This window comes from Cyprinodon tularosa, unplaced genomic scaffold, assembly GCF_016077235.1.
Source record: "Cyprinodon tularosa strain WSP-4 unplaced genomic scaffold, ASM1607723v1 ctg36, whole genome shotgun sequence".
Classification (NCBI taxonomy): Eukaryota; Metazoa; Chordata; class Actinopteri; order Cyprinodontiformes; family Cyprinodontidae; genus Cyprinodon; species Cyprinodon tularosa.
This window is the reverse complement of record NW_024039074.1, coordinates 1,690,001-1,704,792: the sequence shown is the minus strand read 5'-3', so window position 1 is coordinate 1,704,792 and position 14,792 is coordinate 1,690,001. Positions and strand designations below refer to the sequence as shown.

The following is a 14,792-nucleotide window of genomic DNA, read 5'->3' as shown; positions in this document are numbered from 1 at the left end:
TAACGCTAATTGGGTTAAATTGAGCTATTTCCTTGTCTTCTAATCCATACTTTTTAATCCATTTCCTAACCATCCATCCAAATCCATTACTTTGGAACTTCACATATTCCCAACAATTTTGCAGAATAGTTGAATTCACATGATCATCTATATTACTTTTAATTTTCATCCAATATGCTAAAGCTAATTTAATTCTCCTCATTTCAAGTGGAGTTTCCCCACTTTCAATTAATAGAGCATTAATAGGTGTTGTTTTTATTGCTCCTGTACATATTCGTAAAGCCCTACACTGTAATCTTTCTATTTTTTGTAATGATGTTTTAGCTGCTGCTCCATATATAATGCTGCCATAATCTATTATTGCTCTCATTAGAGCCCTGTATATGCTTAATAATGACTGTCTATCTGCCCCCCAATTGTTTCCAGCCACAGCCTTTAACATATTAATAACTTTTTTACATTTGGTTTCTAAGTTATCTATATGTGTTTTCCATGAGTAAGAACTGTCCAACCATAAACCTAGATATTTATATTCTGTTACTCTTTTTAAAGTCTGTCCATATAATGTTATTGTTTCTATATTAATATTTCTCTTCTTTGTGACAACCATATAGCAAGACTTTGTTGCTGATAATTTGAAACCCCATTCATAAGACCATTTTTCAACTTTACTAATTGCTTTTTTAATATTTTCTACAACATGTTTAATATTTTTCCCTTTCATCCATATGGCCCCATCATCTGCATATAGTGCAGATTTTATACATTTATCAGTTTCATAGAAAATATCATTGATCATAATATTAAATAAAATTGGACTAATTACACTACCTTGTGGTATTCCATTTTCAACATTATATTCATTTGAATAGTCATTCCCAATTTTTACTCTTATTTTTCTATCTAGTAGAAAATTTGCTATCCAATTATACATTCTCCCACCTATTCTCATCTGTTTCATTTTTATAAGTAATCCTTCTTTCCATAGTGAGTCATATGCTTTTTCTATGTCAAAAAATACTATAATCATTATTTCCTTCATTTTTAAAGCTTTCTCTATATCATTACTGACTCTAGTTAGAGCATCTATTGTTGATCTTCCAGTTCTGAATCCACATTGATATCTATTAATTAGATTATTCTTCTCAAGATAGTATCCTAATCTATTAACCATTATTTTCTCCATCCATTTACTTAAATGGGAAGTAAGAGCAATTGGTCTGTAATTATTTGGATAGGAAGGATCTTTCCCTGGCTTATTAAATGGTAAAATTATTGCCCTTTTCCAACTATTTGGTATTGTTTCTTCTTTCCATATTTTATTAAATAATTCTAATATTAATTTCAGTGTTACTTCCGGAATCTGTCGAAACATAGCATAGCATAATTGGTCCTCCCCTGGAGCTGAATATCCTGTCCCTTTCAATACTGTTTTTTTTTCTTTCATGGTTATATTCATATCTAATGTTGACATATATTTTTGACATTTTTCTAGTGAGTTTTTATGATTTCCAAGTTTTTGAATCATCTGCCTTCTGTGAGTATTTGTCAAGTGATCACCACTATGAACTGCCGCAAATGTCTCTCCTAATAACTCTGCCTTATCTTTATTTAAAACCAATACCTCCTGTCCTCTGACTAAGGATGGAATATTAACATTGTTCTTTTTCCCCGTCATTTTTCTAAACATTGACCACACATTCTGTAAATTAATTTCTTAACCTATTGATGAACAATAGTCTCTCCACGTTTTCTTTTTTGCATCCTTTATAGTTTTCCGAGCTTTTGCTCTTTTCCTTTTATAATCAATAAGGTTTTCGATTGTTAGATTTTTCTGTAGTATTTTAAAAGCTTTATTACGATCTTTAATTGTTTTACTGCATTCATTATTCCACCAAGGAACTACTTTCTTCTGACCTTTCACTTTTATTTTTGGTATGCTGTAATTTGCAGCATTTAGAATATGTTCTACTATTTGATTTGTACACTCTTCAATATTACCTTTTAATGTTACTATATGTCTTGTTTCCTCACATTTTGTTTTAAATTTAAACCAATCAGCTTTATTAAAGCACCATCTTATTAATGTAAACTCTTCTTGTCTATTTATATTATCATTAATTATTGTACTCACTGGAAAGTGATCACTCCCTAGTGTAGATTCCCCATTTACATCCCATTCACATGCACTAACAAGACAGTCAGATACTAATGTAATATCTAGACATGAGATTGAATTTTTATGTATATTTATTCTTGTACCTTTTCCATTATTAAGACAAACTAATGACCTTTCATCCATTAATTCTTCCACTATTTCACCATTATGATCCGTTTTCTTGCTACCCCATAGACTGTTGTGAGCATTAAAATCTCCACACCAAACTTCTCTTCTATGTATTTTCCCTATTTCCTTAAATATTTCATTATCTAGATTTTTACATGGATTATAATAATTAATGATTTTAATATTTCCATGTTTCCTTAAATTAAATATTTCTATATTCACACATTCTATTTTTTTATTTAATGAGTTTTTCTTGTAAGCAATTCCTTCCTTAATTAAGGTGGCACATCCTCCGCCACTACCATTACTTCTATCCTGTCTTTCTATATTATATCCAGGAATTTTAAAATCTACTAATATACTTTTTAAATTCTTGTCCATTAGCTATTATACTTCTGGCATTCCATTGTAGAATATGAATGACCATCAATAAAGCTTGTATCCTAATCCTGACCATTTTCTGTTATTTCAGTGGCACTCAAAATGGTATGTATTTGATCTGCTTGAATTTCTTTCATATCTAGGAATCTCCCTGCTGCTGTTACTATTGCTTTTATTTTATCACTTTTCTTCTTCATTTGGACTGTAACATTAATAACATGACATATAAATGCTACAAAGTTTTCTTTTTTCACCATCATTGTATTTTCCTCTATTTTACATTTATGCAAACATGTATTATTTGTATTTGTTGTTGGCATTAGTATTTGTCTATGATCATTCATTCCTTGATTTGTGTTCTGAGAAGTGTAACTTTGATCTGCTTCTCCCAGCCTCATTCCTCTTTTACTATCTTTCTTTACTCTTTTTAATGCTTCTGCGTAAGAAACTCTTTCTGTTATCTTTATTTTCTGGGCTTCTCTAGCTTCCCTTTGAACTATGCATCCACCATAGGCTGCACTATGCTCACCACCACAGTTACAGCATTTGATTTTAGCGTCTTTGTCACACTTTCCAAATTCATGTGGTCCTCCACATCTTGCACATCTAATTTTTCCCTTACAATCTTTTGCAATGTGTCCCATTCTTTGGCAGGTAAAACATCTGAGCGGTTTCGGGATGTACTCTCTAACTTTATAGTTCATAAATCCTAGCTGTATATGTTCTGGCAAGTTATTTTCAAACTGCAATATCACAGCCATAGTGTCTTTGAGTTCCCCTTCTCTTCTACTTTTAATCCTGGTGGCATTTGTTATTTTCCCTCCTTTGATTTCATTCTTCACCTCCTCCATTGTCATTTCAAGTGGAACTACTGAGATTACTCCTCTCAACCTTGCCATAAAACCTGGTATATGTTATTTAACTCTTTCTCCCATCAGAGTTTTCATTTTGATTATCTTCGGTTGTTGTGCCTCACTGAATTCTCACTTTTCTGTTGTTCATGATTCTGACCGTTTTGATTTTCCCTATCTCTTCCTCTATTGCTTTGGTTATCTTTATAGGATGAATATAACCCCTTTCTTGCTGGAATTCCACCACAACTTTGTATTCCACTTCTGTATTACTGTTATCTTGTTCCTGTGAACTCACTCTTTGATTTATTTTTGTCCTTTTACTTCCTTCCGCTCCTAGCTCACTTTCATCCGACCAACTTCTTGCCCTTTCATGTCTCTTTCTGATTGCTCTTTTCATTCTTGCTGACCTCGATAACATCCACTCCATTTCAATTCCACTACTTCTTCCTGATGTAGAAGCCATGCTACTACAGTCAATGTACAGCTTATGTGATCTGCCAAATTAGCTCCTACCGCCTTCTTTGTTTGTTGAGTTCAATCACCGCCTTCTGTGTCATCCACCGCGCTCCACCGTCCGACCTTTCCTTTCCTATTAGATCCTTCTAGTTACTTCCATCAACACCTGCTCCCTATCAGCTAATTAGTCCTCCCATGGTTTCCGGTTCAGTTACTCAGTGCAGGATCTTTGTTAATCCTTTGGATAATCCCTCTCCTGTGTCTCCTATTTCATTCTTGAGTTTTCTTGTCAATCAGTTCCATACTATGGATTTTCTATTTTTACTTCCTCATTAAATTTTTCCAAGAAATCATCTCCGCTTCTTCAGCATTGCATTTGGGTCCACAACAATACCCACCAACCCTGACAGGTAAGATGAAATAAATATTTTAGCACTACAGCCTTACCTTGATATAAAACCTAGTTTTCTTTCAAAAACTATATTGCTTTTAAAGCAAACCTGTTTCTCCCAGTCGGTCTGCATACCACCCATTTCATTAAGCCAAGATATCATGAAACTTCTTCGTGACTTAGATATAAGCTACAAAAAGTTGCTGTCACTGTGCAGATTAGCTGCTAAAAGACCCTTTTTACTCTCAACTTTAAGCTAGAACCATCGCACCCTACCTCTCATAAAACCTTCCTGATTAAAGATGAGTAAAGAGGATTAGTCAGACATGCATAAATCAAGCAAAATACCATTTCAGGGATGATTATAGTGAAGGAAAAGCATTATATCAAAGTTACAGTAAAACCTCAAAACTGCATCCTACAGATCATGTGCATTAAACTTGGTTAATGCCTTCTTTAGTTTTACATTAAGAAAAACATAAATCTACTTTTTTTCTATATTTGGTTGATCAGATTACAATGGTTCAAGTAAAAACATTTATTCAGATCTCTATCTGAATGATTTGTGTATCTTTTGCATTCAGTTCTGTCAAAGTAAAAATTTACTTAACCAGCTTCTTCTTTTTATGGTCTTTAAATAAAGGAAAGAACCACTGTTGGATGAGATTTTTATTACACAAGAAAAGGCCTTTGTGATATTTCACGGTTGTACATGAAAAAGGTAATTTTCTTATCACAGATCCACCTGACGTCAGGTTGTGATTAAAAACAAATCTTTACTGACGGTCAAGACGGCACTGAAAATGACTAAGCATTAAGTTACAAAACTAAAATCAGATTTCCCCCCGATTGTGCTTAGCTGAACTTCAGCCTGCGAAGAAGCTTGGCCTCCTGTTCGGTGTCACAAACACGATGGCCGGGTCCCACTGAAGGTCACCATGTGCTCCTTTCTTACGTCTTGATTCTCATAGTCCTCGAGAAGATGCATGCTGTGAGCTGAGTGTTAAAAAAAATCGGAGCAGATAAAGCGAACAGGCAGTTCTCCGGAGCCATAGCAACAGCAGGCCCATACAATGGGTGGCTCAGAGACAGAAGCAGAGATCAGGGATGAATGAGACAGGAGGTGGAGATAGAAATGAAGACCGTGGAGGTTGGATTTACAGCTAGTTTGTTGCACATCTTTACTTCATTATGGCTTTTTCTCTCTCCTCCAAACTTATTTAGCCTCTAACATGATGGCAGAATACTACTGTGGTTCAGCAACACTGGTTTAAAAATGCTTTATTTCCTGATGTGGTTGCAGGTTATCCTTCAAAATGATTGTCCTCCTGACCCCATCTGCAGCTCCATGGGGAGTAAAATCTCTACTTCCAGCAGCAGTTATTAGCTTTAAAGTAAGTTTGTCTCTGAATATATCATAGTCCATCTTGCTGGTTATTTTTCCCAGTGATGATTAGACAGCGGTGCTCCGACCCAGCAGAGGGAAGGCAGTCGGCATGCCACAACTTGGCTCCATATTTCGAAGTCTGTGAATACCCTGAAAGCCTCCCGGAAATCTCTGTACATCACCCTGAAGTCCTCCTGTTTCACCTTGCAGATTCTCACGGAGAGTTCTGAGCTCCCTGCGTGGCATTGTTGCCATGGCGGCAGTGGCAGCCTGAATTGACCGCGCCCCTGGCGGGGTCAGGCTGTTATGGTTCAGGTCCATGTTTGAGAGAAGATGACCCAACGAGTCCCAGCGCTGGGATGAAGGCAGACGAATCAGCGAGGAGTAACCCCGGTCTGGGAACACCGTCGCCACTGGGGGCTTTCTGGTCTCAGATGTGAGGACTGAAAACGGGTTCCGGCCATCCCTCAACGTCAACGGCAGTGGCGCTCCCCGAAGGGTGATGGGCTTCAGGTAGGTTCCTCCTCGTGGGTCGGCCAAAACCTCGCTGTAAGGGGGAGGGGGGTCCTCCATAAGGACTGCATCCTCATAGCAAGGCGGCTTCCCAAATATGTCCGTGTCTGGAAGAGAGAAAAGAAGAAGAGAGGTGGTTCATGTGTCAGGTGTAGAACTTGTTACATTTCATGGCCAGCATTCATTTCCTTTCAGACATGTTTTAAGGTATGTTTCACTGAAAGGTATCTGGATGTGCATCAGCAGGGAGATGACTAACCCAGGGAGCATCTGCAGCTCTTTACCTTTTCCAAAAGCAACTGTGACCCCTTTTTACTGAAAATAATGCCACAAAATAACTTTGTTCAGAAGTTTGTTCTTAATCTGTTTAAAAATAAACTAAACATGTATTCTTTTGTTATGATGCCATTGATTAATCTTTGTAGAAATCCAAATCCATGCTAATCTAGAACACAAAGGTCTATTTTTCTTTAGCTGTTTTTCAACTATTCTTGTCTAGAAACATTCTTGGACACCAAAGAAAGATATGGCGGCTTCCTTCTTATGTTATATTGCAATTTTTGATGAATTTATAAGTTAAAGTAACAATTGGTGTACGTTTTAGTTACTGTTAACTGCAAAGGCAGAAACTCCATGAGTGATAAATAATTTGTGTTGTACTGAACACATTACAATGAAAGTTCTAATCTTACAGTAAATGATAAAAAAAGAAACATCCATGTGCTTGAACTGTTGTGTGAAATTTAAATTATAAAAAAAAAAGTATATCAATGCGCACAACTCCAATTTTTTCAATTTGTCAAAAAATTGGGAGTAGGTGGGTGAATGGTTCTAAAGTGCTCCCAAATAATCTGGAATGTCTGTACACCGCTGTGGCTCTTTAACAGATGACAGCATGTAGCTAGAAGACGTTGTCCCACGGAGTATGGAGCTAAATCAGTCTAAATTTTCACAAATACAAATGCACAATACAAGATCCACACACACAGCACTATTAATGCAAGTACAGAAAAATTCACACACACAATACAATATGCAGACACGCACACCACGATTCATGCAAGCATACAAGATTCACACATGCACAGCACATGATTTGACAAAGTATTTCTGGTGCATAAACAGTTATGAATTAAATTACAAAGTCCCAGTGGTCTTTAAACTTCACTACATCTGTGTGTGGATTTTACACTTTTTTTTTTTACACAGGGATGGTTTGCAACCAATCACATAGCTCCCTTGTATAAGCCAATCACAAGAAAGTACTCCACATGGAATGACTACTTGCTCAGCTCCGGTGTTCTGTCAGCTCAGCATACCTTGTCAGGTCAGCATACCCTTGGTAATATGTATAACATAGTTTACTCTGTCTTCGCTCTCCTTACATTCAATCCTGTACTTGTACTGTGCATGTATGAATTACATATGTGTATTTGTGAAAATTGAGACTGATTTAGCTCCATAACGGAGCAACAGTGGTGGGATGGAAGTGCCCCACCTTATGCCCCTGCACCCCGGATGTGTTCATAATTATTGGTTCATATTTTGTACTTTGTTGTTGATCCAAAAATGCATGAAATCACGACACGACAGTTAAACTGACCAGGATCTGTGCCATATGAAAACCGCATACCCATAAAACTACAGCTCCTTTATGTTCAGTTTGGTTGGTCAGATTAGATGTAGTGTGTTACTCAGGGTCGCCTATCAACAAGCCACAGGAACCTGTGACAAAATAAGCCATTTTTACAGCTCCCCCATAACCTGACGGTGAGTCACAATGAAAAAAGGCCTAGAGAAAATATTTCGGCACACTCTGCAAAGCAACTGTGTGCCGAGGCAGAGACTGATCATTACCAGAACAGGACTGCAGGGTACTTTTATCAGAGAGGACTGCTGACCAGATTCTGAATTTTAAGTTCTAACCACTTTTATTCAATCTGCAAGAAATCTGCATCTCCAGCTGAGCTAAAAAAAAAAAAAAAATAAAAAAATTAAAATTAAAGTAACAAAATGTATTCAGAGGTCCTCAGTTCACCACATTATCACCATCTCTGCAGCCAATCCAACACAAACTGGGAATATATGACACATCCACTGGTCCAGTGAGTCTCTTCCATGTTTTCTGAGCTATTTCTAAACACGCAGTTCTGGGTTGTTCAAAGATGCAGTATTAAAGAAATGGATGACTAATGCACAATTAATTAGCTCATGTTTCTGAACAATATGTGGAGCATCTAATATTATCAAAGGATACAGAAATACCTGACGATAAATGATGAGGATCTAAGAAAGGATGATGCTCTGTTATATTTTCCACTCGTTTCTCAGGTCTTTTTCAATTAAGCTATTGTTTGATATTTTTGGATCATTATAAACATTTTAATATTTTTTATTTGTAAGCTAAGGACTTAGAAATGTGCATTTTACAACATTAGCCAAAACAGCCTGGGATCCAGCAGTATTTAATATCTATATTACTAATGTTTAGTGATACAATTTTATTGAAGCCACTGCTGTACTGTGTCACCCAGATTTCTGGGGTTTTAAATTGCATTTGCTCCGATAAGAGAACCGTAAAGGGCCGCTGCGCCACACTTTGATCATTCCATCACAGCCTTACTGCAGAAAGGATTGAATTCATATATCATATAGTATGGTTTGTAAAATCTGAAGCAAAGCTACTTATTTGATGTTATATTTCAGAAAATGAAAACTCTGAGTGAACAGAGCAGAGCCACATAAACTACAGAAACAATAAAATCAGCGTGCAAACATGCTGCATTTCCGGGACGCCAACCATAAAGCTGTTGCCTGCTGGGATACAACAGACATGATTCACAGCAGGAACCACATCTTCTTCTTTCTTTTTATACATCCGGTTCTTATTTCAGGCTCTTGCTCCTTTTAAAACCTCCTGATTCATTCTTAGAGAAACTGCAAACAAAACCACTTATTTGTTTCTATTTCTGTCATCGCTCTTTAAATTCACTTTAATTCTCCTTATTTTGTACTGAATAGTTTATTTTGCAGTTTGTCATCTCGTATTTTCTCTGGAGTGCGCTCAGATATTCCCACAGTGGGAGCAAAATGCCAAACCAACCCACACGTTACAGAGGTGAGAATCCGAAGTTATGAAACGGCTCATGTGTCAGTGCTGATGCAAACTAATGATGACTGAGCTCTCCATTTACTGCTCATCACTGACTAATACTGTTTATTATGAACAATGTACTGTAGTGAATGAGTGACAGAGAATGTAATTTCACGTGCGGGATTTTTCTGCTCTCTGACAACATCCAGAGACTCGTTTTTACAATTTTTCAGTTTTTGGTTAAATTGAGACCCGATCAAAGGCCTTGGTCTAATATGAAGTAAAAGCTGTTTTAAGCTTCCATGCCTTCAGATATTATTCTGCATGTGTTGTTCTTAATTTCTTCTGAGCATCTGCAGAGTTTTATTGAATCTGTTTCTCTGCATTTATAGTGAATGCCCTGGCAGTAAGTGGTGATGTGCACAAAAGGAGTTTTTAAACTCCCATGATTTTATACAGTCACCAGAGGCAGACCTCGTACTTTGCGCCACTGTTTTTTAACTCATTACATTTGCAAGTAGAAGAGCAAAGAACTCTTCTCTCTAAATTCTATTGAATAATCCTGAGTACCTTAACAAAAAAAAGTAAATAAACATTCTGTTAATATTGAAAGGAATCCTCTGTTCTACAAGTTTAGCTTTAGACAATCTCCCCTGGTTTTTATAGTTATAATACAATAATGAAATGTTCTACAGTTTCTGAAACTGCACAATAGCTACAATTTCTTCTTTGATGTTTTCCCATTATGTATAAAGTTCTGTACTGTTCAGTCCTCTTTGCCTGAATGTCAAACAGGACATGAGATCCTCTTCCTTTCAGTTTTTATGTTTATTTCAAGATCTTTGGTCCCCTACTCGGTTAATTATTAAAACTTACTCTAAATTATTTTCCTCTATCCAATTTAATGCAATAAGCATAGTAATTCAACAGTAAGCATAGTAAACAACAGACAAATTATCATGAATGCTTTTGTTCAATAAAATTCATAAAAATCATTTATGACAAAAGAATTTCCAACTTTGCTTTTCATTATTTTTTATCTGAATGTATTGCTTAATATTCAGAATAAGATTTATGAATATAGCTATTATTATTATTATTATTATTATAAGTCTTACATTTTATTAGATTTAAGTCAAACGTTACATTCTGAAAATCCATTGGGCACTAACGGACAGAGGTAGTAACATACTTACTGTAGTTCTAATCCAGTTAGACCCGCTTCTTCCACAGACATGCCTACCCTCCACCCTAAACTAGAAAAATGTTTTGAGACTCGTTCTTGGCAAGGATGCAAAAGCTTTTTTTTCCAGGAAAACTTTAATTCTGTCCCTGCAAATGTATCCAGGAAGGGAAACTAAATTTGATATCTCCTCAATTCCCAAGGCATTTCACCCACTTCCACCTGAAGAGCAGACATAAGGGTGGATTTTATATTCCTACTGCAAATCCCCAAAGCTTGAGCCTGAATAATAACTTATTTAGATAACTTTTAGCAGCTGATCTATACACCACACTACCATAATCAATAAACAATATATTTAGCGCAACATAGATTTTACTTAAGCAAGATTGTTTTATCTTCCCAATTATGCACTCTTAGATATGTCCTTATGTTAATTGCATCTTTCTACAACTTCAATATGTAAACCCAATGAATCAAACCAGATTCCCAAATACTTGAACTCATTTACCCTTTCCAAATTATACCCATGCAATTTGACATTTATATTTTTTTACGAATCTTTTTATTTGCAAAAAAACTACTTTTGTAATACTTAGTGAAAATACCCGTTCTAAAGACTCAACCTGATTTATCGCCTGCTCCAGTTTTTTCACGATAAACTCAATATTCCTAACTTGTCACCTACTTACAAAGCATTTCAGGGAACAATTTCCAAAAGATTCACCTCTTGCCCGCCCTAACCAGACTCAGACCGCTCTGACGAGGAAGTAAACAACCCATTAGAACCCCCTAACTAACATTAACACCCCCCACGTGACCTCCTTGGCCAATCCAGTAGGAGGGATCAGAGCCACCTTTTATTCTTCCTAATTCTTTCTTACATCTTCAATATATTAATGTCAGTGCTCCCCCCCACTAGTTAGAACTGATGAATCTTGAATAAGAGGCGAAACATCTTCTAAAAAAATTCACTTCAATTATAAATTCAATTCATTCATTCCAGTTGCCTAGACTTATCTTTTCAAGCTTGACGAGGCCTGGATGACTGAGAATCTTCATAGCATTTGATAGCATTTACTCCAACAGCTCTGCATCCACTACCTGATGCTGCTGCACCTGACAAGATGTAAAGCTCCTTTAATACCCTTTCATCCTCATCTGCATATGACACCATTTCTGCCGTCACAAATCTGTCCACAATCCAGGTGTCACAAAATAAGTAAAATCAGTAAAATGGCTCCATTAACGTCTCCAGATCCTCTGAATTCCCTCCTCACCAGCCACCAATATCTGTTCATCACTCACTTTTTGGAGTCAGGTGTGTGGAGATGGAGAAACACTTAGATTGGCAGGACAGATCTTGAGTATTAAGTTTAAAGTAACATTCTCTTTATCCCGCTTAGAACCACCTCCATACATGCTACTTCATGTCTACTCCATCATCCCATTTTAATTTTGAAAATGAACTGGTTCCACTTTACTCTCTCCATGTCTGACTTTCTGTGTGTTAGATATTGACCCATTTTGCTCTGTCTCTGATGGACGACAGGGGGCTGCAGTGTAACAGAGTTGGTAGGAATCACCACACTGATTAGAAAAGCTTCTATTTGTGATGGAGAGCAGGATGCATGGATGACGGGGTCTGGATTAATGAAGGGTTACATGAAGAATTTGGGTCTTTGCACTGGGATGGTTGTAGAAAAGGGTTGATATGCATCTCTGATTAAAGCTTTTTTTCTTGGTCTTTATTTGGCAATATATCGGCCCAAAGAGACGACCACAAGGTCTAAGCACCAATAACAGACTCTATCTCAGGCAGACGCCCGTTACTGATCATCAGGTGAGATGTATTTTTCCAATCCTTCCTTTCAACCTCGTTTCTTGCTTCTGCTGTCTCCCCCATCACAAGGAGTGTACGTTCATATGCAATCATTGCTCCCACTGTTTACTTCTGACACATCAGATTCATTAAACATTTTTAACTTCTAACTTAATGACCATCATAATCCCATATTGTCCACTCGTGCATATATGAGTTTATGTTGGAGAAACGTAAATCTGACTGTGTTGCCTTCTAACACTTGACCTCACGCTGTCAGATTTCTTCATTTATAGAAATAGTTAGCCTCTAGGTAAACCTGCTCGGCAGATGACTGTTGGTGGTAAGCCTACTGACATTTCTCAACCCTGCTAATACTCTTGCATGCACTCTGTAGCCAATCTATCATCAGAGTCTCACTTCTCTCAGCGCCTCACAATCATATCGTCCGTCAGCATGTCATCAGTGCATCTTCTCTCTGCACATCAGCAGCGCACCTGCAGCACACTATCTACATTTCATTTCTCAGCATATCACCAGCACTTTTCACCATTCGATGCATCATCAACACACTTCACCGCTCAGCGCATCCTTGGCGTTTCTCTTCCTGCTTCATTTTCCTTGCTAATTTGGCGCATCTTCAGTGCATTTTCTTCTACTTTAGTGCTCTATCAGCGCTATTCCCACTCAGCGCATCATTTGCACATCTACTCTGCATTTCGCCAACGACGTCATCGACTCCACATTACTAAGGGGTGGACCTGTTTTCAGTTTGATTTGCATCTTTTCTAAGCCGTGAAAAGCCTGTTGTTGGGCTACACTATAAGCCTGGAACTCAACGCTACTCCAGATATTCTGAATTGAGAAAGCTCTCTTGATGGGAAGCAAAACATCTTCAAAGTTGGAAAACAATGTCCAGTGAGGTTTTTTTAACCTTTTTTTGGAATGCCACTGGACCCTCTTTTGGGGAAGGACTACTGTAATCATCCCTTCAGGCAATCTGCTCTATAAACATTCCTTCCTTTCTCTGCACCCTTTCTGTCCCTTCCCTCCCTAGCTTGCGCGGTCTAGTCTAGTCTACCGGGGATTCTTTTTTTGGGAAGGGGGACTACTCTAACCCTTTGCTAGGTTACTCATCCAAGCAAATTGTCAATTCTCAGCATCAAAGTCTTCTGCCAGGGCCCAAGCGCCAAAGATCTTATTTCGTAAATGTTAAATCTGTATATCTGCTTCTGTCTCCTTGAACCCCAGTCGGCCTCGGCAGATGGCCGCTCACACTGAGCCTGGTTCTGCTGGAGGTTTCTTCCTGTTAAAAGGGGTGTTCCTCTCCACTGTCGCTACAAACATGCTGGGTGTGAGGGATTGCTTTCGAGTCGAGGCATTCAGCTGGTTTTCCTTTGATAGGAAAATGTTTAACCAATCTGTTAGGGTTGGTTGTATAAATTAATTGAACTAAATCAAAATGTTGAATTCTGTTAATACTAAGAAAAGAAACTTGAAGATGAGAACCAGTGTATTAGACGCTTTTCTCTCCTCACTCATTAACACCTGCAGCTCATTATACTTAAGACCCGCAGTGAAATGTGCAGACTGATTCAGAATGAGGGGTAAAGCAACAAGGACAGAATTTAAAATTTAGATTCTGTGCTTGGAGGAACATCAGCAGCTAAATTTGTGAGTTAATGTTTTGTTGTTAATTTATTTTTCTTTTGCTGAATAAAACCTGGAAAAAAAGATTTGGGAAAAGCATATTATTTATGGAATGTTCACATTTCACGAACACTCCTACCTTGACTGAATGTACTGTAAGAAAGCAGTCAATATTTTTGTGTTAGTCAGCATCCGTTTCTGGTGGCTAAGCTCCCCTTGGCTGTAGAGGTTTTTCCTTTTTTAGTGAAGCCAATATTTTATATTTAGGGTGAAAAATCAGTAAAACTTCAGATCGATATCTTCTGAAAAAGTGCTCTCCTGCTGCCTCTGGAGTCTTGCTGATCCTTTCAGAGGCTCTTAGTGGGGGGGACAAAAACTTTTTCTCCACTCTTTTATGGGAATGCAGATTTCCAAGATGTCTTTGAAAAACAAATAGCTTAAGAGTCTGAAGTTTGCAATTTTGAGTCATTAAAAAGATGATGCCATCAGGGCTCTCACTGGGATTTTTTGTCAGTATAAGTGGGCTGAAGAAAAGCAACAAAAAATGTGCCTCTTCTTTCTTTCTTAACCTCTTACAAGCATGGACTTAATTTAGTGAGTGGGTGGACATGTCCACTGCACCTTTTACTGTCCAAAAACAGTGTTGCACTACAGTACACAGACAATCGTCGAGCACTAGGACCAAGAGTGTAACTTTGTGATGAAAGTTGGTGGAACACTATGGCTGATGAACCTACAGTTACTCGACACAAACACTTTAATAGGTTTTGCATT

General features: G+C 37.4%; 1 protein-coding gene across 4 annotated transcripts in view; it reads right to left on the bottom strand.

Annotated features, from left to right (window-relative positions):
• Positions 1-5,002: 5,002 nt before the first annotated feature.
• LOC119790277 (proline-rich protein 7) overlaps positions 5,003-14,792 on the bottom strand; it is a 40,130-nt gene continuing 30,340 nt past the window's right edge. For all 4 annotated transcript variants that reach the window (XM_038295775.1, XM_038295776.1, XM_038295772.1 and 1 more), the window contains exon 3: positions 5,003-6,376. In XM_038295775.1, coding sequence (XP_038151703.1) covers positions 5,823-6,376 — 554 coding nt within the window. In that variant the 3' untranslated portion in view covers positions 5,003-5,822. The remainder of the gene's footprint in view (positions 6,377-14,792) is intronic.